The sequence below is a fragment of the Aplidium turbinatum genome, chromosome 4 (assembly GCF_918807975.1).
Source record: "Aplidium turbinatum chromosome 4, kaAplTurb1.1, whole genome shotgun sequence".
Taxonomy (NCBI): Eukaryota; Metazoa; Chordata; class Ascidiacea; order Aplousobranchia; family Polyclinidae; genus Aplidium; species Aplidium turbinatum.
The window spans coordinates 8456394-8478442 of NC_137475.1; the positions used below are offsets into that span (position 1 = coordinate 8456394).

Consider the following 22049-nt stretch of genomic DNA (forward strand, 5'->3'; position numbering starts at 1 on the left):
CTGTACGGATCCCAGTTTGAGAACCGCTGGTCCAAGATATACTTTTGCATCTGAGATGACTTTGTTACCGGTAATTCAAAACATTTTAAGAAGGGCTTGCATTCGGAAGGAAGCCTCCCAACGCTAACTTTTTTGTAGGCTATGTTAAAATTATTTTGCATTCAACCCAGCGTCTTATTTTTTTAAGACAAAACGCAGCGTCATATAGTTTATTGTTGACAGAATCCTGCTGCAAACAATGGACTATGGCGGAAAAGATGAAAGCAGTGTCGCATAATCATGTTTCGGAAAAGATCAGACTTTGACCAGCTTTCTTCTGCTTTGATAGTTTAGACCTATTGCTTTGGGAAAGCGTAGAATAAAGCTAGTGTTTTTTAAATTGCCTCTAAATCAATAAAAGAACCATCACAACCCATGATTTAAGAAACATTCTAGGCATATTTAATAAAAATGGGGGCGTAGGCCTACTAGTAGATTTTGGGGATGCCCGTGGTCGTGATAGTGTTCATACGAAATTAGGAGCTTTATAAAGAAGCTGTGTGAGTTACTAAGTTTAGGTAAAACGTGGATGTTTTTTAATAAATTTTAATTAATTAGTGCTGTTATCATTTCGTTATTTTCTCGATTGAAATGTAAGCCAGAAACAATAGAATAGGCCTAGTATGCTGTGGCATATGCAAGTGCAAAAGAAAAAAAAATGAAAATGGAACAAAAAACGCCTTCCCTTTTATCCCATACTCTGCCGAAGGTAACATGTCATGAACGACATTTTTCCAGGCATACAATTCAGCAAGACTCCAATCTTCGCTAGCATGACAGCGTTTTACGTCATGGGCCTAAAAATCGGTTGCGAGATTGTTGAACTACTCAGGGCAAAAATGAAGATTCAGTTAGTCGAGGTTATTACAGAACCAACGTTTAGGCTCGCCGTTCTTGTCCCAACTAAATAGATTGCCTTGTGAGTGGTGACTGAATGCAACAGACTAATATGCTGATTAGTGATTTGTTTATTGTGTATTTTTAACTTTGTGCGCATCTCCAAGCAACGATTGTTCCGTTATAGAGAGATCTGACTTTGTCAGCTCTCTCAATGCGACGCTTGCGTAGCTGGAAGTTGGGAGTGAAAAATCAATGAGAAGAGCTTCAAATTTTCCATCTAAAAAAACAACGACATTAAGAATGTTTAGTCCAGCTTACCAGTAAATGCTCAACCACCTGCTGAATGTTGATAGAGAGAAGTCTTTCTCCCAACGTTGTTTGTAACAGGGGAAGGGGTTAAGCCTACAACCCAGGCTTGTAGCCTACCGGATTGAGAATTTAAATTAAACGAACGAAAAGAAGAGGAATATTCCATCTAGAAAGAAGTCATTAAACATGGACAGTCTCACCAAATATATAACAGTGTACTTATAAGGCGTCGAACTGACTCCCTTTCGAGCATCGTGCAGTGGCTTTCACTACTCAGCTAACGGAGTGATTGATGAGTTTGTATAATATATTGAACCAACTGTCACCAATGGGGTTCGAGACTATGTAAGGGTCTGCTCACACAGGGTCTGCTGGTCGGCTGTTGAGACGAGAATTTAGGTCCGACATATCAATAGGAGATCGTGAAGCGAAGTGGACCGAAGCAGCTGTTTACCTTAGACTGGTAAAATGTCATGACAGCTTAACCGGATGTGAGAATCGTGATACTACTTTATTTAAGTCGATTTATTGATTTAAATCTTCATCCTCGGACTGAGAAAGGCGGTGATATAGTTTCGCATACTTGTAGATGTTTTCAACAGAGTGAAGTTTCCGATTGTTATCTGTGAATTATTTTAGTTCCTTTGAATGAAGAACAGTCTTAAAAATGCGTTGCTCAAGCGCACACTCCGAGGGCCGAACCAGCGCTGCTTGGTATTGCGTTGGCGTCATACGTCATGCTTTGCCTCATATTGTGGTGTTATATGATAATTTGAACAGTCTCTTACCAAAGAAAACTGCTTTCCAGACAGCAAATCGGTCGTCTTTTACATCGATTCAACGTCCGATTTGCTGTCTGGGTTGATAAACCATCTACGATGCGTTTGTACGTAACCTGTTCATCAATCAAACCATCGCTGCTTTCCTACCTTCAACGGCACCTGTTTCGGTCTTGTCACACATTTTGTCATGATCGGAAATTAAAAGCGGTTTCGTAAAATCGTTATAGCGCACTAAACTCCACTTCACATGATTCGGTTTGGCAAGGATCTTACGGTAAGCTCCTGGTAAGGCATAGTCCCTGCAACGTAGTAAAAACATCAGATACAATAAAATGTTTGTAAAGCGGCTCAATTGTATAAGTTAACCATCCCTTCAAGCGACTTGCCTTTTTCAGGAAATTTATGATATAAACTTGGAATAGTTCAATGTTAGTCAAATGGTTATTTTCTTTCTGTCAGTATCCAGTTTAACAGAATGCATTGAGTTTTTCTACCTTTTCAAAATGTTTTAGCATTTTTATTTTAAATAGAGTTTTAAGTTGAATGACAAAATTCAGCATTCTTAACGAAAAATGAAATTAAAATAAATTTAGCTAAGTCTGAAAAATATATGAGTGGACTATTTAGTTTTCGAAACGTTTGTTGAACATGAGTTTTGCATCACCATTTCGGGCTCTTTATTTTTTGATTAGATTTACCAGGTGTTCCAACCAATTTATTTTTAAATATAAGCATCTTTTTAAACGTAATAGTAACCTAGATAAAATAAATTGAAATGTAAGTTCTCGAGGTATAGCCTGCACAGGTGAACTATATTTCAAACAAACCCACTTGACTTTATGGTCGAACGAAGACTTGGTGAGTTTATCGGCCTCAAATATTTCTTCATACCAAGACAGTGCGTTGCTAGGATACGAGACGCTGTAGCCAGGAAGTGGTAAAACTACGTCATAAATAGAGTACGTAGCAACATCGTCATCTGTCAAAACCTTAATTTCAGAAACACCTTGTTTACGCCCTCCACTGGCCTGAGACTGCAAAACAGAATAATAACATGAGGGCGCAACTAGGAGATGTTGAGAATTAGAGAGAACACACACGAGCGAAGATCAAACGCAGCACAACAAATAGCACAAAACCTGAATAAATAAACTTTGATTTCCCAATGCAGTATAAAATTTGCAAAGGTGTGATAATGGAATACAACAAGGCAGGTCAAACAACGTTACAACAATACTATTTTTGAACTTAATGCCAATACTTGATAATCAAATCGGATTAAAAGCGTCAGAATGTGGTACCTTTATTGCTTCTTCATCCAATTTTAATCTTTTTTCATTGCCTGTTGACGATTCGCCGTCTTCATTGCGACATCTGCAACGTTACGAACCAAATCCTAGCATGCAACATCTGTACTTTTAACATTGTTGAAAGGAAAAATTTTGCGAGCAAAGATAGTGCTACTATAGTTTCCGCCACGTAACCCCAAGCAACTTATTTTTAAGGCTCCTGCTTGTGTTGAAATACAGGGTGAGACAAAGTTGGTTGAAGTGGAGATGAAGTTCTTGTAGATAGGATCCGTCAATGTCGACAACTAAGATAACTTGTTAAAAAAAACAAAAACAATACAAATCAATTTTAATGCAAATCAAAGCTGTGATTGCATTCAGTGACTAACACACTGATCAAAGCCTATGGAAAGTGGGTAATCTCAACGTGTATTACTAATCTAGTCTCAAGTGATCTAACAGCTACATAATTGTCATGCTTACTCTGTGCTATCCGCCAATACAAAATCTCCAACCACCGGTTTGCAGCCAAAATGACGTATTCTTTTGCTGGTCACGTGATTCCATACGTAGCTCTGGTAGCTGTGAAGGTAGAGCAGTCGTGTTGTCCGAGGTATCCTGTTCAAAGCTGGTAACATCTGTTTTGTACCTGAGATTTTGTTGCATTAACATTGGGATTATATCATATTATACGCCCCGATAGCTCAGTTGATTAGCGTGTGACTTTGTGAACGAAGACGTTTCAATATCATGCGGTGCTGGTTCGAGTCTCGGGGTGTGCGCTTGAGCAACGCATTCTAAGGACTGCTCTACATTCAGCGGCACCTAACGGATAAAATAATTTCCCGGCAACAACATTTCAATAATTGGAAACTTCACTCTGCCAATCTCGGCAACCGGCCCTGCGTCAAAAGCCTCTACAAGAATGCGCAACTACCAGGAATAACCTATCAAGGCTTTGTCAGTCCGAGGATAAAAATTCAAACCAATTATAGCGATTGGTAACTCAGGGTACAGTACAGTTTCTACATTACCAAACTTTCCGGTTGTCTTCCATTCATTTAATTTTTAATAATTTTTAGCAAATAACATTAAAAAATTAGCAAAACACATTTAAAAAAGACGATTAAAAATATTTTTTAAACGCTTCAGAATTTGCCACGTTCAAAATCTTAAATGCATCACTTGCAAACAACGTAATTTGTTTTTCAGGAGTTGCCAATTCAGATGTGTATCGCAATTACACTTAAGAACACGGCTGAATGATTGATACTAACAACTCTTCAATCTTCCAGATGGGTTTCTTGATTTTACTGACATCAAACCGCATAAGCTTAAACAAGCGCGAGATTTGAGAATGGTTTCGTTCACACTTCTTAGATTTAGAATATTAATTTTATTTCTCTTGGTGGCTGAGTGTTGGCTTACCAGTGTATATAGAAACTGTGACGTATGCTCATTAGTGAGCTGTAAGTCGCTATAATCCACGAATGGAACTGATTAATTTTGAAGGACCCAAAACAAAACGAGAAACGCCTTTTCGCGGAAAAAATATCGTACTTGAAAAACGTGTGCCTTATGATTGGTTAAATTCTTTCTATGGTTTATAACGACCTTCGATTTGGAAATTCGCCTACCGTATTGTGAAAGTCCTCGCAGGAGGAAACCTTCAAATGATGCCTTTTTTCGCAATTTGTTGTATGCTTCTCCAGCATGGCCGGCTTCCCTCCATGACTTTACAAGACTGATCGTCTCTGGGTTTTCATCTGCGACATAAAATAATAAATTAGAAGGGGAAATCATGTATTTTTTCATGCTTTTTTCACTTCTTTTACAAGCATATTGAAAATGCAGAAAATGACTGTTCCATGTGTGTTTCAGTGCAACGCCGGAAACTTACTGGTATACAATATGCAGTGGATGTGCTCACACATAGTGTGCTCACAGTCCAGTACTAGACTGCATAGGAGGCGGAAACACCTGATTATCGCTTACCAAGGTCTTACCAAAGTCGATGAACACACTAAAATGTTTGTCACAACCAACTTAAAATTTCGACCGTGTTACCTTACAATAAACCATTCTAGAATTAAAAAAAAAGGTCGCTCACAATAATAATTATGGGGAGTAATTGTTCAATAAGTCAACATCACTAGACGCAAGAACAACACAAAACAAAACAAAGTAAAATATTCTTGCAATCACTCTTGCAATCTTGCAATCTTGCAAAATGCAACAAACTTAAATTTTACAGTGCACCTGGGATTGATGACAGTATGAAGTCGATGGCATCTGCCCAACGACTAGAAAGAAGGCATTTGCCAACCTCGTAAGTGGAAACGGCGCACGTCCCGAAGCGTTGCATGCCGAAGTAGTTGATGTAACCAAGTTGTACAAATGATGACACGACGTCTTTGAGCTCTGCTCTGTCACCACCATTTACATCTCTGCAATTCGTACAATTTAATGTGTTTACAATGCTTTTGTGTTAATTTAAATGCAAACGAAGAATGTTCATTCTTCAAGCTAATAACACAAAAATGGGAAAGCTAGCTGAAGACAGTAAAAAAAGCAAAATACGAAAACGTGGCAGAACATCTGCATCTGTAATACAGCAGAACATGAAACATCTGTGATATGTTGTTGTTGATAATATTGATAGAGCCCTTGCCCCTTGGTCACAAAAATAACTGCTGAACTGCCACAAAATAATCTATTCTTACAAAATCTATTCATATAGTTAAAAGCTTCTCACTCAAAGCGACCTTTTTTTGCTTCTCAGGAGGAATATCGAGAGAAGCAGAAAAAACTATATATTATATGTGTTTCGTCGACTTAGAAAAGGCATTTGACAGAGTACCAAGGAAAGTGATGGAGTGGGCAATGAGGAAAAGAGGTATAACGGAGGTATTAGTGAGAGCTGTGATGTCTATGTATGAGGATGCAAGAACAAAAGTGAGAGTTGGATCAAATTATTCAAACGAGTTTTTTGTGAAGGTTGGTGTACACCAAGGATCAGTTTTGTCACCTCTGATATTTGCTATTGTGATTGACGTTGTAACTGAAGGAGTGAGGGAGGGCTTATTGAGTGAAATTTTGTATGCAGACGACCTGGTCTTGACAAGTAATAGTACGGAGGGACTGGAGAGAAAGTTTGAGAAATGGAAAGAAGCATTTGAAACCAAGGGTATGAAGGTGAATCTTGAAAAAACAAAAGTGATGGTGAGTGGAGCAGAAGGAACAGTTGTTGAGAGCAAAGTAGATCCCTGTGGAATATGTGGCAAGAGAGTGATGAGAAATTCAATGCAATGCAAGGATTGTGGAAAGTGGGTACATGCAAGATGTGCTAATGTCAAGAGAGCCGCAACAAGATTGGCGAAGTGTTTTGTTTGTGGGAAATGCAATAAAGGAAGGAATGAAGTGGAAAGCCATGATGATGAGTTCTGCCATGGCATCGAAACAGTGACAGACTTCTGTTATCTGGGTGATCGGATAAATGGAAGTGGTGGATGTGAAGCAGCGGTGACAACAAGGGAAAGATTGGGCTGGGCAAAGTTCAGGGAATGTGGGGAAATGTTGTATGGCAGAAAATTTTCACTAAGGATGAAAGGGAAAGCATATCGGAGCTGTGTGCGGCCTGCAATGCTATATGGTAGTGAGACATGGATATTGAGAGAGAGTGAACTGGCAATCCTGAGAAGAACGGAAAGGTCAATGGTGAGAGCAATGTGTGAGGTGAAAACGAGAAGGGAAAAAAGGACTGAAGAATTGTTGGATATGCTAGAGATGAGAGAGACCATAGACCAACTGGCAAGGGCAAATGGAGTAAGATGGTATGGACATGTGATAAGGAGGGAGGAAGGAAGTTTTCTTAGAAAGGCACTAGATCTAAAGGTGGATGGGAAGAGGAAACGCGGTCGTCCAAGAAGAACGTGGAAACAACAAGTGAAGGATGAATTTAAAAAAGTCGGACTGAAGGAGGAAGATGCAAGGGACAGAGTGAAATGGAGAAAAGGGATTAAAACAATTGCTGCGCGGAAACAATCGGCCACCCCCACTAGTGGGGAACAAACCGACGATGGATTATGATGATGATGAAAAGGTTCAATCAAAATGTTGGTAAGTTTTTTTCGCTTTATCTATGGGTTCTTTTCCAGTTACTTTTCTACTCATGGGTTATCAAGGAAAATATACCACTAATCGCTACTGTAATAACATAATCAACCTGAGAACAATCGAGAAGTGGTTTCCGCATAAGTCTCCCAGCTGAAGAGAATTTTCGCACGTTTCAAAATTTCCAACTTTGATATTTCGGAAAATTTTATTCAGTGGCAAAATTCTTTTCACGGGTAAGGACGTTGTCATTTCCTTGAAAATGAAAGGAAAAAGTTTGTAGAGTTGAAAATTCAAGTAAACGCTCATTGTCACCAAACACCTAAATAATGTGGACTGGTACAAAGCTTCAAGAAAAAACATATAATTTGTTTGCAAGTAAAACACCGGTAAATATGAATGACTGTGGAAGATTAAAAAATCGAGCTTTTAAAAACTAAAACAAAATCTTTGTTAAAACAGTATTTAGACATCTTTTTGAATGCTTTAAACTTTCACAAATTACTTAAATTTGTTGCAAGATTTATATGTATGAAGTATTTTTAAGTGTTTAACGTTTTCAACTTATGGTAACTTAGGCACTTAAAACTAATCAACATTCACAAACCTGCACTGTGACTGCTCGCTTATCTTTATTCCCAGCATATTGGATGCATTTCGAATGTTTTAGATGCAACTTTTTCACGATTAAATTTATAGCATCCATTGTTGAGACGTTCTCCTTGTATAATAGAAATCTTGTTATGGTGTTTTTTGACTTCGAACGATCAAACCGTCTTTTTCGATCTGAACAAACAAAATAGAAAATAAGTGCTGGAGTGATAAAATAGTTTTGGAATATCCGTTTGAAGAAACTCCAGGATGGCTGAACATATACACTAAGTGGATGAGAAAAGAATCCAGATGAGATTCCAGTTGTATGAGATGGGAAACTAGTTGTACAAATCAAGATACAGCCACAGGATCAATTACTATGTGCAGTCCCCAAACTAATCCCCATACAAAAGTATTTTACTTCCGCAATGAACTGCTAAGTATGGTTCATCGTGAAATATCAAAGGAATACCTAACAAAACTGAGATGCAAACTTGTTATAAATAAGGAAGACAACGTATCATTGCTTTATGAAAAATATACGAACTGACCATAACAAGCCCAAGATAAAACATACAATAATTAGGCTTTAACAAACTTAGAATTGACATATCCATAACACAGTTCTGAAAAAAAGAGAAAAATAATAATATAAAACTAAATACCTTACAAAACTTATCCTGCACTCAAGAATCAAGTTAAGCCAGCTAACACTAGCAGCCACAAGGACTTGACTACCGGTATTGACAACTCAAGGACTTATTGAACTGATTGATATTGTAGCAATGAAGTATCTAAGCAGCTCTTTTTGGGAGCTTTATCTCAACACAGATTATTGTGCTTAATTATAGACTGATAATGTTCTGACTGGTGGCACAATCATGTATTACAGTGTGATTGGGAAACACAACCGTCAACTATATAACATAAACTTTATTATTAAAATAGCCTACTAGGACTAAGACCATAATATGCAATGAACATACCTTTATGATTGGTTTTCATAACTTTGATAGTCCTAGCGTTGGAATCTGCGCTGCATATGGTTTCACTACTCAGTTGTGGAAAATGGTCACGAATCGATTGATGAATTTTTGTTCTAGTTGCTTTGTCCTCTCCAGCCTAAGAACATATGAAACAATAAAAAGCAAGTACTGTAAATGATAGTGAAAACATTACTTATTCTCTGTCTATTTTAAAATTAACAGCAAGGCCAAATCTTAACAGCAACAGAATTGAAGTAAATGCATAATTATTGACTTAAAAATAAGTAAAAGGTAGGCCATTTAATCGGCATGTCTTTGCTAATGGGCCATTAATGTCTAGTTTATGTCTCATTATTATTATTAACTCATTATTAACTCTTTTGTCTCATTATTAACAAAACATCTCAAGTTTAATGAACAATACATGAAAAGCAAAAATGCAACACAACCACATGCACTAAATCTATGCACGACTTACATCAATAAGAACAGAGGAAGTAAATGTTGTATCTTCCACCAACTGATGCAGCTGTTGTTGAACTTCTTCTGATAAACTTTCACAAGAACCTTTTTTCTATAGAAACATTTGTACGGTATATTTAAAGTTTATTTTAACAAATAAATGAAGGTTTGGCATAAAATCAATTTTCAAACATATGGGTTATAGTTTTTCTCCAGTTGTTTTTAAAAATAGTCACTACTTTTTCTGGCTTTATTCCCACTTGAAGTGGGGTCGCGGGTGTAGATTGCAGTCCTCCATATCACTTCGTCAGCACCATCTTCCTTCTTCATTCCCACTATTTTCATACCTTCTGTCACACAATCTCTCCATCTTCTTATGGTCTTCCTCTTTTTCTTTTACCCACTTTCAATTGTCTTATTCTTCTTCCAACATAATCTTCATCTCTCCTTACGATGTAACCCAACTAATTAAAAAGAGTTTGTCTCAGCTTGTTCTCTGCTGATTTCATTTCTTACTCTGGCTTGCTTAGTCAACCCCAGAGACCATTGCAACATTTTCATTTCTGCCACATGCATTTCTTTTCCTGTGTTTTTGTCAGGGTTACCGCCTGCATCTCATACGACATTGCTGGTCTTACCATCAGTTTACAAAGTCTTCCCTTCTGGGTTTTCTCCCCTGGCATTTTTTGTCACCTCTCACTTGTTCTATTCTCATGAACTGTCAAACCAAGATATTTGAATTCTGAAACATGTTTTGTTGTTTTTCCTTGCAGTTGTATTTTTGTGTCATTTTCTTAGTCAAATCATCTTCTGTTGACTTCTGGAGTCTGACAACTCTGTCGTTTGCCTGCTCATTTTCATGCCTTCTTCCATCACTTCTCTCCAAGTCTCCAGCCTCTGTTTCGCATCTTCTCTAGTTTTTGCACATAACACAATGTCGCCTGCAAGCAAGAAATCCCATGGTGCCTCTCTCTGGATGTTTCCTGTGTAGCAACCCATAATAACAAAAAAGTGTAGATCCTTGGTGCAACCCGATCGTTTCCTCAAATTTCTGCATGATTCCTGCCCCACACTTAACTTGCATCCTACTACCATCTTGGATCAGACGGATATACTTTTCCGTCACTTATTTCATTTGAAGATGCCCAGTTTCAAATCTTCTGTCTTGACACCCGATCATATGCCTTTTTAGATCAATAAACACGCAATGCAGATCTTCTTGTCCTTCTTTGTATTTCTCCATCAGTTGACGCTTGCACGCAAATACTGCATCTGATGTGCTCCTTCCACGCATGAAACCAACTGCTGTTGTAAAATGGGAAGTTTTCCTCTGACTCTTTTATGTAATATTTTCTCCCACAACCCACAAAAATAATCACTACTAGCAGCTGTTAATAGTCAACTGTATGTCAGTCAGTAGCGAATTCAGGGGCACTTGGTCGAACATGTCTCTAAAAAAAGAACATAATTGAAATTGGAGATTGATCTACCAGTTAGCCTAATCTCATTATGAAACATGCTGAGTGGCTGATGGTTTCCTGCCCTCCAATCTATCCTGGAAAGATCTACTCATACGCCGATGATGATCATGAAACAAAGGTCTAGACAAATTGTTATGTTGACATGTATTGTTTTCGTCGTGATGATCAGAAATAAAAACTACTGAACTTATCATGACAAATCATAGTCTAATCGAAATCTTGAAAACAAAATATTTAATAACAAACCATCAATGCTGTTTCTTTGGGTTGATCCACCGTCTCAGGGTCAGGAGGTGAAAGGTCTGTTAGTCTTAACACGTTTCCCGTTTTGTCAATTTCATTCACCAAAAAATCTTGATAGCGAAGTTTGAGAATACCAGAAAAGCTTTTACCTTCACTTAAGTATTCACTCATTCCCACATCACACTCTTTTAAACCACTCATGCTTAAAACACTTTGCAAAGATCTTCTGCAATAATTGAACATCGGGTAAAGCAAAAACAAAATAGGCCAATAAAAATCGAACAAAGCGGTTTCTTATGCTGTAGGCTACCCTTGAATTTTAAATCAAGCCTCAACTTGATAACCTCACGTTTTTTAGGTCTCCTAAAGCACTGTCTCATTTGAATACAAGTGTTTGTGTACGTATGGTATGTCTTGCATGTCTGTCTGTTGTATGTTGTACATTTGTCTACATTCATGTTTTTGTGCAACAAAAATAAACTCTGACCACTCCAAATTTAGAAAAAGAAAAGCATTTCTAAGAAAAGAACTCTGCACAGTTGAATCAGATCGGGTTGAGTCTCCTCCAAGTCAGCAGTTGTGAACTGAGCAATGGCAGGCCAGTTGAGCTCCAAGTGACAACTGAGCTACCAAGTACAGTACCAACATTTCAGCAAGTGGACGAAGTTGGCAAATAATGAAACTGAGCAAGCCGAGACTTGTCATAATAAGTCAGTAAATTTAGTTAAGCAAGTTCGAAGCTGGCTGATAATCTCTTGCTGACTTGGACAGTAAGTCAAAAGTAGAACTTGCTTTGAAGTATGGTACCGTACCATAAGTTTACAACATTGTCGCATGCCAGTGATCTGACCGTTCTGACGACCGATCGGATTAGGGAAATAACCTACAATATTTTATGCCAATCGTGTTGCCAAACCCAAAAATTAATTTCCCACCCCCAGGGAACGTTCAAATATTACGTAACGCCTTCGAGGGGGAGGGGGGTTTATGCAAAGCGTTACGTTAGCGTCACATCGGGGGGGAGGGGAGTTCAAGCAAAACGTTACGTAACGCTTTCGAGTACGGAATGGTAGTTTTTTGTGCTGAATTCGTAGTGAAAAAGCGTTACATGGGGGAGGGGGGGATTGAAAAAAGCGTTACGTTGGCGTTACATGAGGAGGGGGAGTCAAAAATTCGGAAAAAAGGCGTTACGTAATATTTGAACGTTCCCCACTTAAAATTTCCAATGGCAATTATCGCTTCATAAACACTTTTTCACAGCAGAGCGTATATTTCACTTCAAAATTTACGTGACTTCTAAATAAAAAAAAGTTTCCGTCTTTTGGTTCAAACGTGTTTGTCCCCATTGCTGTGAAGTCGGGCGAAAAAGATACGACTCCGATCACTGCGACTTTAGTATTGCCGGAATTTCTAAGACAGCCAGATTTTTTTAATGTTTTTTATTCATTTTTTTAAATTTAATTTCACTTAAGTTGCAACCAGTATTGAGAGGAAAAATTTTACAAAAACTGACAAAAACAATTTTTTTATTTTTTGGATAAGTTTTTGAGCGCAATATGCAGACCAAGTAACAATAGTTCATTCGATAAAAGATTGTAAACAAAATTTTTTATTGTTTTGTATCAAGCCGAAGTGGGTATTTTTTTAACGATTTCGGGCCGGACATGCTTGGTTTGAATGTTATCTTCGGAGTGAAAAAGCCTTTGATAGGTTATTCCTAATAGTTTCAAATCTTGCAGACGCTTTTGAAGCAGGGCCGGTTACCGAGACTGACAGAGTGAAGTTTTTCTATTGTTGTTGGCGGGAATTATTTCATCTTCTAGGTCCCGCTGAATGGAGAGCAGCCCTGAAATGCGTTGCTCAAGCGCACACCCCGAGATCCGAACCAGCGCCGCTTGATCTTTCGTCGAGCGCGTAACAACTGGGCTAACCTTTCGGCTCTACAGCCCTGCTTGTTGCCAATCCAGGTACGGTATTGTGTAAAACAGTTTCTATTTATCATTAACTCAATTATCATTAATATCATTAACTCCTTGAAATATTAAAACAGACATAGTGCAAACGAGACAAAAAGTTTCGTGCCGATTAAACTCCCCTCAAAGAGCGTGCGGCAGTGTCTTTGACTGAATTCCTTTTGTCACTTCATGTCTGACATGATTCTTGTCTTCCTATCCACTTTATCGAAATCTTCAACTTCCGAGCGTAAATCTGGATAGGAAAAAACTGTGACTTGAAAAAATATGGACAAGTTTTACCTTGTTTGAACAACTGTATGTTTGTGTGGCATTTTGTGGTGAAATGTAATGTTTAATTAAATAAAAAATACCAGCCATTTTGTACGCGCTCGAAGAGTTACCGCTGTTTTTAAACTGGCTTCGGCTCCACTTCCTTTCAAGAGACATGGCTCCGATTTGCAAGTGCAGTAGGCTATCATTGTTACATGCCAAGTTCAATGAACCGTCATAAACCGATCTCGCGATGTTCACAATATTTTTTGCAAACATAGACGCAAGTAGCCATCATGGACCTATTTTAATTCCTTTGTAGATAATAGATATGTAGAATAGATGCCTAAGTTAACCTTTCGGTGGTAGCGGTAACAATCTGCCTTAACGGTAACGTCATATCAGTACAAGATGATAGTGTCAATTTTTAATGGTTTAATTGAGATAGAGTTGATAAAATGAGCAGCTCACATTAGTCACATTGAATTGGAATTCAATCGGAATAGTTTTACAATAAACGAATTTGGAAATTATTTTAATTACTGTACAGTGTTAAGACTACCGCAAAATTACATTTAAATTTCATTTGTAAAGTGTTTCGATGAGGCGGTACACCCAGCAACGTGCATCTGAAATTTTGCGTTAATTATACCACCAGAATACATTCACACTTTTTGTAAACACGAATTTATGAAAAAAATTGCCACAAATTTCGGGAAGCCAACACGACTCAGTCGATGACCTGTGGCTAGGTACATTGCTTTGCATGCAAATAGCCACTATTATGTACTTCAAGCAAAACGTATTGAATGTAAGACAATACAAGCAGTATAGTTGAAACGCTTGATCAAAAAGTAAAGGGACTTCTTCATTACGGCTTAGTTCGTTTGAAAGAAAACTTCAGCATCACCAGAGAAGGAGATAGAGTGCAATGATAGCACAGCCGCATTCTGTGCAATTAACGTACACAGAAATACATCTTTCGAAACAAATACAGCAAAAGGAAAGCCAGAAAACCAAGTCGTGTGACTCGGCGGTTAATAGGGACAGGAAAAACCAGGGCAGTGGAGTCGAGAGAAATCTTGGATGTCTTGGCCAGAGGAGAGGATTTGTTTCCGTGTACGATTTAAAAACATCACAGTTGTTATTTTGATCTCGCAGTTCGGATTTATATCCAATTATCCATACCTTGCTGTTTGGTGGCTTCAAGCCCCCAAAAAAAATATGTTGATAACTGACATGTTGCTTGTTGAAAAATTAAAGCACCTTCTAAGCGCTTTTGAAAAAGCCTGTGATATGATAACTTTTAGCTAGCTCTAAGTTATATTGTGTGAACTTTTCTGTAAAGACATCAATCGTGTTCTTTAAATGAATAATATAGAAAACTTGACTCCACAACCCTGGCTCAAAGGTTGTACAATAATAATCATCGTTGGAAGATGACGAGTTCATCCTAAAAACCTCTCAGAAGAGCTAAAACTTGATCATGGTTGTTGCTGCTTGTCTCGAGATTCCGTCCAGGCCTTGGCAATAGTCCTCTTCATGTCATCATCTCCTTCGTCATACATCTTCTTCATCATGTTCATGATGGATGCAGACGGATCAGCATCCTTCCCCATTGCAGGAGGCCTACAAAAAAATGCGATTAAAACACTATAAGAAAACACAATTATGACAAAACGTTAGGGCAAATACTTATTTGAAGTCACATAAACTTAATGCAAAATTAGTTTTTAAAATTGTTTATGAGCATGTCTATTGTCAATTACACAAACCAACGACGACTTAAGAAGTTACCTGTTTTAGGTATATATATCGTGTTTCAAAGAATAAGATCTCAGTAAGTATCAGTTGCTGTCACCGGGTGGATGGCCTGATGTGTCCACTTCTGAATAGTTAGACATGGGTCCTATGCCCTGTCGGCCGTCATGTCACACTAATGTCTTTAAAAGTGGCACTGGATCTTGTTACAAAAGCTGGCACTTAGCCAAGGGAATAGATGCAGAATAATCATGTACTCGGTTGCAACTCTACATGACTGCATTGATTGTTTGCAAAGTGCTGAGCAACATATTGGATACATCGCCGTATAAAAACACACATTATCGTTATCAATATCATATATTCGAAGCTGCGAAACCCAAGGTACATGAAGCAAAAACATATCAGATACAGGATTGAACTTTCAAAACCCTGTACTTTGCAACTATCGTTAAGTGCTTACTTTTCTTTTTCAGCTTTATTTATTTTTTCTTGTTCAGTCAAAACATTCCATTTTTTTTGTTCCGTTTTCTTGAGTAGTAAAAGCAGCATGTCTGTTTTAACCTAAAGCATACGAAAGTCAAAACTTTTTTAAGTTGGTCTTTTAAATTTTAAGCAATATTGTGATGTTACTGTGCAAAGGTGAAGGCTAGTGTAACACTGTCATTGTGAATTCAAGCATTCAACGGTGAGACATTACAATATAACAGTTGATGCAATTGCTTCAGTAAAATGACAATTTAGTTTTTGATGAAAAGACTTTGCCGCATGACCGTACACAAACCATAAACATTTTTTTGACACAAAAGTAAAAGAATTTCAAGCATTAGAACTATTTTTGCACAAAAAAATGTACTCAGATGAAACAATAAATTGAAATATGTATCTGCAATCACCTTAAAGCTGATGCCATCTACCGAATAGGCAAGCTTGGGAACATTGAACACATAGTTTTTTCCATTCAAGTTGTTAATAGTTATGCTGTGAAGCTGATCTTCAGACGTAATTGTTATGTTACTTTCTTCAATGTTCTTAATTCCAGCAAGATTCGATAAATATATCTTCACCAACTTGTCCGACTGATCCCATGCTGAAAAAGATTCATTTCCACTTGAAATTTTATTTTTATTGAATATATACCGTACCTATATTTTGAAAATAAAATACCACCATGTTCTGGAAGTGATCATTGACTTATGGTAGTAGTAGTACAGTAGCAAAATTTTCAAGAAACCTTTGTGAGAATAATTATTATTGTTATATTGGAACTACTGTATATCCCAGATAGCAAAATCGGTCATTTTTACTTTGATTCAAAGTAAAAACGACTGATTTATTGTTGGAGATCGAACAATATCCACTTGAAATTACATTTGAGAGCTTGATGGAAATGTAAAAATAAATTTATAACACAAAAAGTAAAGCTGTCTTCAATACTTGACCTGAGCATCGAGAAATTGAAGTTGAGCCTTTGACACTAGCATGATTAGAGTAGCCTGTTCCTTTCTTTTGGCTGCCTGCCAGCAGTGAGCAGTTAGCACACTACGACAATATAAACCAAGAAAAAATAATCATTTACCATAGGATGTGACCTTGACAGTGGGAATCCTTGGTTTGATGGAGCCATCGCTGTTTGTAACAGTTTGTTTTGCTCTTTCCAAAGCTTTTATTTCATTTTCCAGTTTAAGCTTTTCTGCCAACAAAAGGTTTTGTAGACGATCTCGTTGGGAAATACCTTTAAGCTTTTTAACCTCCTCAAGATCCAACAGTAGCTGAAAATTATAAATACCAGATTGATAAATAAACATGTAAATATAATTTACTTTACACCTTACTAAAATTTGTTGAGTACGGGTAAGCGCTAAGCATATTATTGAATTTGACAGATTCTATTTACTATGACAAATATACTCTGTATCATACATTGCACAATATTTGAATCACATTTAAATGCTGCTTTCCGTTTATGACAAACAATAAAATATTCACACATGTTAAAAATTGACAATCTAATGTTGAAATTGATCAAAACATTTCCCCGTAGGATGTGTTACCCGAGTCATGTATTATATATATTATAATATTATACTGTATATACAGTTATACACATAACTTTTTCTTTCTTGCATTTTAAAGATTAACTGCCAGATCACCCATCATGGAGCTTCTGTTCAATTTTAGGGGCTTGTAGGTTTTAAGTTGCATGCAATTTTAACTTTTAAGTCTCGTTTTAAGCCACCCCTATTTCATACTGTAGAATAACTATTAACAAAGCCACAAAAAAATATTCTCAGACTACACATTAGCATGTGTCGGGAGTTCGTTGCATGCTTGTGTTTTAATACCATTCTAAAGTGGGGTCTGCTACTATTCGGTGAGTCCGATTCGGTGAGTCCGATTCGGTGAGAGCCCTATTCGGTGAGTTTTTTTTTTTTAATTATTGCGCGCCGTAGCCTAATTATCATTGCCGTTATAGGGTTAGGGGATAGGGGTTGGGGGATAGGGGTTAGGGGGTTTTTGGGGTTGGGGGTTTTTGTGTTTTTTTTTTGAATTTTTGTTTGAAAATTATCGGGTACCCAACCCCCCCAATAATTTAAAAAAAAAAAACTCACCGAATAGGGCTCTCACCGAAAAAGGCTCTCACCGAATCATACTCACCGAATCGGACTCACCGAATCGGACTCACCGAATCGGGCCATTCCGTCTAAAGTGAGTAGGGTATAAAAGTTTAAGCACAAGCAAAAAAGTATTAATTGAACAACAATGCATAGGTACTACAAATGCTGGGGCTTGTTACTTTTAAACCGCCTGTGATTTCATTTTTTTTCCTCTTCTCTCTTTATTTCCCTTCAAACATGATCTCGTTTGCAAACAATCTCTTGTTTGCTGTTGCCGACCGTCGAAATGTAATTAATAAAATTGTGGTATCCAGACGGCTTAAAACCAACAAGCCCCCCAAATGTTTACCACTGTGGTGCTGCTGTGTATAAAACCTACAAACAGAAAATTCGTGACAAAGCGCAACTTATTAAAAGGCAGGCTATCAATTTTTGTGCAAAAAATGCATGGTAAAACATTCACACTCTGATAAAAGCATTTCTTGTTAACATACACTACATTTTTATGCTGCTTAAAAGTCAGGATGCCTTTTTTTATCAAAAATAGAGTTTTTTAAGTGTCATCTCAAAAACAAGAACAATTCACATAGTTGGTGGAAAGAGATAAAAGTTACACCAGTTGTGGTAACATTAATGATAAACCCGATAGCTCAGTTGGTTAGCGTGTGACTTCGCGAACAAAAAAGCTTCAAGATCAAGCGGCGCTGGACCGCTGGTTCGACTCTCGGGGTGTGTGCTTGAGCAACACATTCTAAGGACTGCTCTCCATTCAGGGGGGATGCAACGTAGTTCGTACCCTGAACAGTTCGAACCCTCAGTTTGTACCCTGAAAAGGTTGAGAAAAAAAGTTTAAAAAAAGCCGAAGTCGCTGATTGCAGTTTCTGCAAACAAACAAAAAACTCTAAGGATCATTACCAGAAATTTAAAAATGTTTGCAGAAACTCTGATCAACCCTAAAACCTTTTAAAATGTTTGCTGAAACTGCAATCAGCGACTTCGGCAAACTCTTAAGATCATTACTGGAAATTTTAAAATGTTTGCGGAAGCTGCGGAAAAACGGTTCTATTTTTTTTTTCGATCTTTTCAGTTTGATTGTTTGCGGAAACTGCGATCAGTGACTTCGGCTTGTTTTAATTTGTTTCTCTCGATTGTTTCTTAACCCTAACCCCTTTTAAAATGTTTATGGAAACTGCGATCAGCGAATGCAACCTAGTTCGTACCTTGAACACGTGAACAGTTTGTACTCTCAGTTCGTACCCTGAAAAGATTGGGAGAAAAAATTTAAAAACTCGGAAGTCACTGATCGCAGTTTCCGCAAACATTTTAAATATTTTTCTGCAGTTTCCGCTAACCGCAGTTTCCGCTTACCCTAACCATCGAGTAATCTATGCTCTCTAACCCTAACCCTCGCAGATCGCAGTTTCCGCAAATATTTTTCTGCAGTTTCCGCTAACCCTTACCCGGATGCAACCAAATTCGTACCCTGAACAATTCGTACCGTCAGTTCGTACCTTGAAAAGATTGAGAGAGAAAATTAAAAAAAGCTGAAGTCGCTAATCACAGTTTCTGCAAACATTTAAAAATTTTCCGCAAACAAACAAAAACTCTTAGAATCATTACCAGAAATTTTAAATGTTTGCAGAAACTCCAATCAACCCTAACCCTTTTAAAATGGTTGTGGAAACTCCGATCAACCTTAAACCTTAAACCATTTAAAATGTTTGCGAAAACTGCGGAAAAACGAAAACTGCGATCAGTGATGTTCTATTTTTTTCTCTCGATTTTACTTAACCGATACTCCGATACCCTAACCCTTTTAAAATGTTTGCGGAAACTGCAATCAGCGACTTTGGCTTTTTTAACTTTTTTCTCGATCTTTTCAAGGTACGTACTGACGGTACGAATTGTTCATGGTACGAATTAGGTTGCACCCCCCTTACGCTAACTCTAACCATAAAGTAGGCTAATCTATGCTCTAACCCTAACCTTCGCTGATCGCAGTTTCCGCAAATATTTTTCCGCAGTTTCCGCTAACCCTTACCCTAACCATAGAGTAATCTATGCTCTAACCCTAACCCTCGCTGATCGCAGTTTCCACAAATATTTTTCCGCAGTTTCCGCTAACCCTTACCCTAACCATAGAGTAATCTATGCTCTAACCCTAACCCTCGCTGATCGCAGTTTCCACAAATATTTTTCCACAGTTTTGCAGTTTCCGCTAATCCCAACCCTCGAGTTTGTTTGCGGAAACTACAATCAGCGACTTTGACTTTTTTAATTTTTTCTCTCGATCTTTTCAGGGTACGAACTAGGTTGCACCCGCGATCAGCAACTTCGGCAAACTCATAGGATCATTACCAGAAATTTTAAAATGTTTGCGGAAACTGCAATCAGCGACTTCGGCTATTTTTATTTTTTCTTCTTGATCTTTTCCTCACCCTAAACCTTTTTAAATGTTTGCGGAAACTGCAATCAGCAACTTCGGCAAATTCTTAGCATCATTACTAAAAATTTTAAATGTTTGTGGAAACTGAGATCAGCAACTTTGTATTTTTTTAATTTTTTCTCTCGATCTTTTCAGGGTACGAACTGTTCAGGGTACGAACTAGGTTGCATCCATTCAGCGGCACCTAATGGATGGAATCATTCCCCGGCAACAAGACTTCAAGAATCGGAAATTTCACTCTGTCAATCTCGATAACCGACCCTGCATCAAAAGCCTCTACAAGTATGCAAAACTACTAGGAGTAACTTGTCAAGGCTTTGTCAGTCCAAGGATAAAGATTTAAAACCAACCAACTAAACCGTTAACTTTTTTTCCGTCAAATTATTTTCAATTGCAAAATATTTGCAAATTTGTGAAGTGGACAAAGTTTTTATGTCATCCCCAGAAATCAAAATCCGTCATTTTTACATTGATTCAATATCTGGAGTTGTTGGATGAATGTAACAATGACAGATTTTGCTGTCTGGGTGAGTTGTAAATTACGTAGTATATGGACCCTAGCCTATGATATGAAAGATTATTTATCATTACAACCCAAAATAAATTTTACTAATAAATTACAACATCATACCTCGGCTTCCCTTGACATAATCTTTAAAATATCTTTGCTTGACAACTTGAAAATAAAATAATGCTAGGCAAGGTCTAAAATTACCTACGGTAATATTTAAGGCAAGAGGTTTAGCCTAAACAAACTTATTTTGCAATAAAACTTGAAGTGAAAGAGTGGCAGCTCGAGCTGGGCTATCAAGTAACCAACTTATATATTTACAACACTGGGGAAGTCTGGCAGCAATGGCTACAAACCGTACCACAACCACAGGCTTCTTCAAAGAATCAAAACGAAGCACGAACACTTTTAGTTTGGTTTGTTCCAGCCTTCCAAGATCCAGAAGTTTCTGATTCTGAAACGCATGATTGGTTTCTTGGGATGGAAGTTTCCGTCTTTTTTTTAAATAATACAAAACCTTCTGATGCGATAAACATAGACAAGCATAATATCCTTTTATAGGCTACTTTAATTCAATACGTACAGTTTCCGGTGTCAAAATAACAGCCTCGATGTTTAATTCGCCACTGAATGAATTTTAACAATGCATTTTCTCAATGTATTATTGCCCGGAAGTTTGACTTCGGGACGGAGAACTGGACAAATTTACGGAGTTTTTCGCGGCAGGGTCAGGGTCACTCTGCAACTGTGTTCCTTGGAGAGTGTTTTTCAGGCGTTATTTTTATGCAATAAAATGTTTCATGGATGACAGCTGCGGCTCTTGATAGGTTACGCTAATTACAACACTTTACTTTGTGACGTCAGAAACGTCGTACGATCGTAAAATTTCAACTTAAACGTAATTATTCGTCATTAATTCAGATCATCGCTACATTTCTGGTAAGTCGATTACCATTGCCAAGTAAACAAAAAGCATCGGTAACCCTGCTTATGCCGGGCGGAAAAACTGAGTTCCTCATCCCGAATTCATGCACACATTTTTCTTTTATTTCCTCTTCTATTTTAAATTTTTCTGAAGGTGTTGCGACCCTGTTGCGATCGTGCAAAATTCCTTTCAACTTAATAACTTAATTCGGTCGCAAGCACGTTTTAACGTTCGCGTTTTATCGCTTCTACCTTTTTCTCGACCTTTGCTATGTTGATGTGTATTGTTTTTGATGTGATGGTCAGAATAAAATAAAAACAACTGAACTGAACACGTAGCGGAATAGAACTAAAATATTTTGCGCGGGGGTAGAATAAAAATTATCTTAAATCTGCGTGATTTTATTGAAATTGCCAAAATATTTA

General features: G+C 37.6%; 2 protein-coding genes across 2 annotated transcripts; both read right to left on the bottom strand.

Moving 5' to 3' along the window:
* Nucleotides 1–996: 996 nt before the first annotated feature.
* On the bottom strand, nt 997–11358 carry LOC145769393 (pseudouridylate synthase 7 homolog). Its single transcript, XM_082581014.1, has 12 exons — nt 11142–11358; nt 9431–9526; nt 8953–9088; nt 7980–8158; nt 7485–7627; nt 5519–5706; nt 4897–5025; nt 3743–3908; nt 3272–3344; nt 2802–3004; nt 2118–2269; nt 997–1156 (listed from the first exon to the last, which is right to left on the bottom strand). Exons 1-12 carry the CDS (start codon nt 11337–11339, stop codon nt 1008–1010), a joined length of 1812 nt encoding a protein of 603 aa, XP_082437140.1. The 5' UTR covers nt 11340–11358; the 3' UTR covers nt 997–1007.
* A 2420-nt stretch (nt 11359–13778) lies between these two features.
* Nucleotides 13779–21077, bottom strand: LOC145769561 (calcyclin-binding protein-like). The gene is made up of 5 exons (XM_082581216.1): nt 20820–21077; nt 16704–16896; nt 16021–16214; nt 15588–15688; nt 13779–14992 (listed from the first exon to the last, which is right to left on the bottom strand). The coding sequence occupies exons 1-5, from the start codon at nt 20835–20837 to the stop codon at nt 14848–14850; spliced, it is 651 nt and encodes a 216-aa protein (XP_082437342.1). The 5' UTR covers nt 20838–21077; the 3' UTR covers nt 13779–14847.
* Between the last annotated feature and the right edge of the window lie 972 nt (nt 21078–22049).

What these genes read in the sequence shown, in the direction of transcription:
- LOC145769393 (XM_082581014.1), bottom strand. Translation starts at nt 11,339, where the DNA reads ATGAGTGGTTTAAAAGAGTGTGATGTGGGAATGAGTGAATACTTAAGT. An exon ending in CCAAAGAAACAGCATTGATG is followed by an intron (nt 9,527 to 11,141) that starts GTTTGTTATTAA and finishes ATGTTTCTATAG; the next exon opens with AAAAAAGGTTCTTGTGAAAG. An exon ending in AGCGAGCAGTCACAGTGCAG is followed by an intron (nt 7,628 to 7,979) that starts GTTTGTGAATGT and finishes TTCATTTTCAAG; the next exon opens with GAAATGACAACGTCCTTACC.
- LOC145769561 (XM_082581216.1), bottom strand. An exon ending in TGTCAAGGTCACATCCTATG is followed by an intron (nt 16,215 to 16,703) that starts GTAAATGATTAT and finishes AATCTTTTTCAG; the next exon opens with CATGGGATCAGTCGGACAAG. An exon ending in AATAAAGCTGAAAAAGAAAA is followed by an intron (nt 14,993 to 15,587) that starts GTAAGCACTTAA and finishes ATTTTTTTGTAG; the next exon opens with GCCTCCTGCAATGGGGAAGG.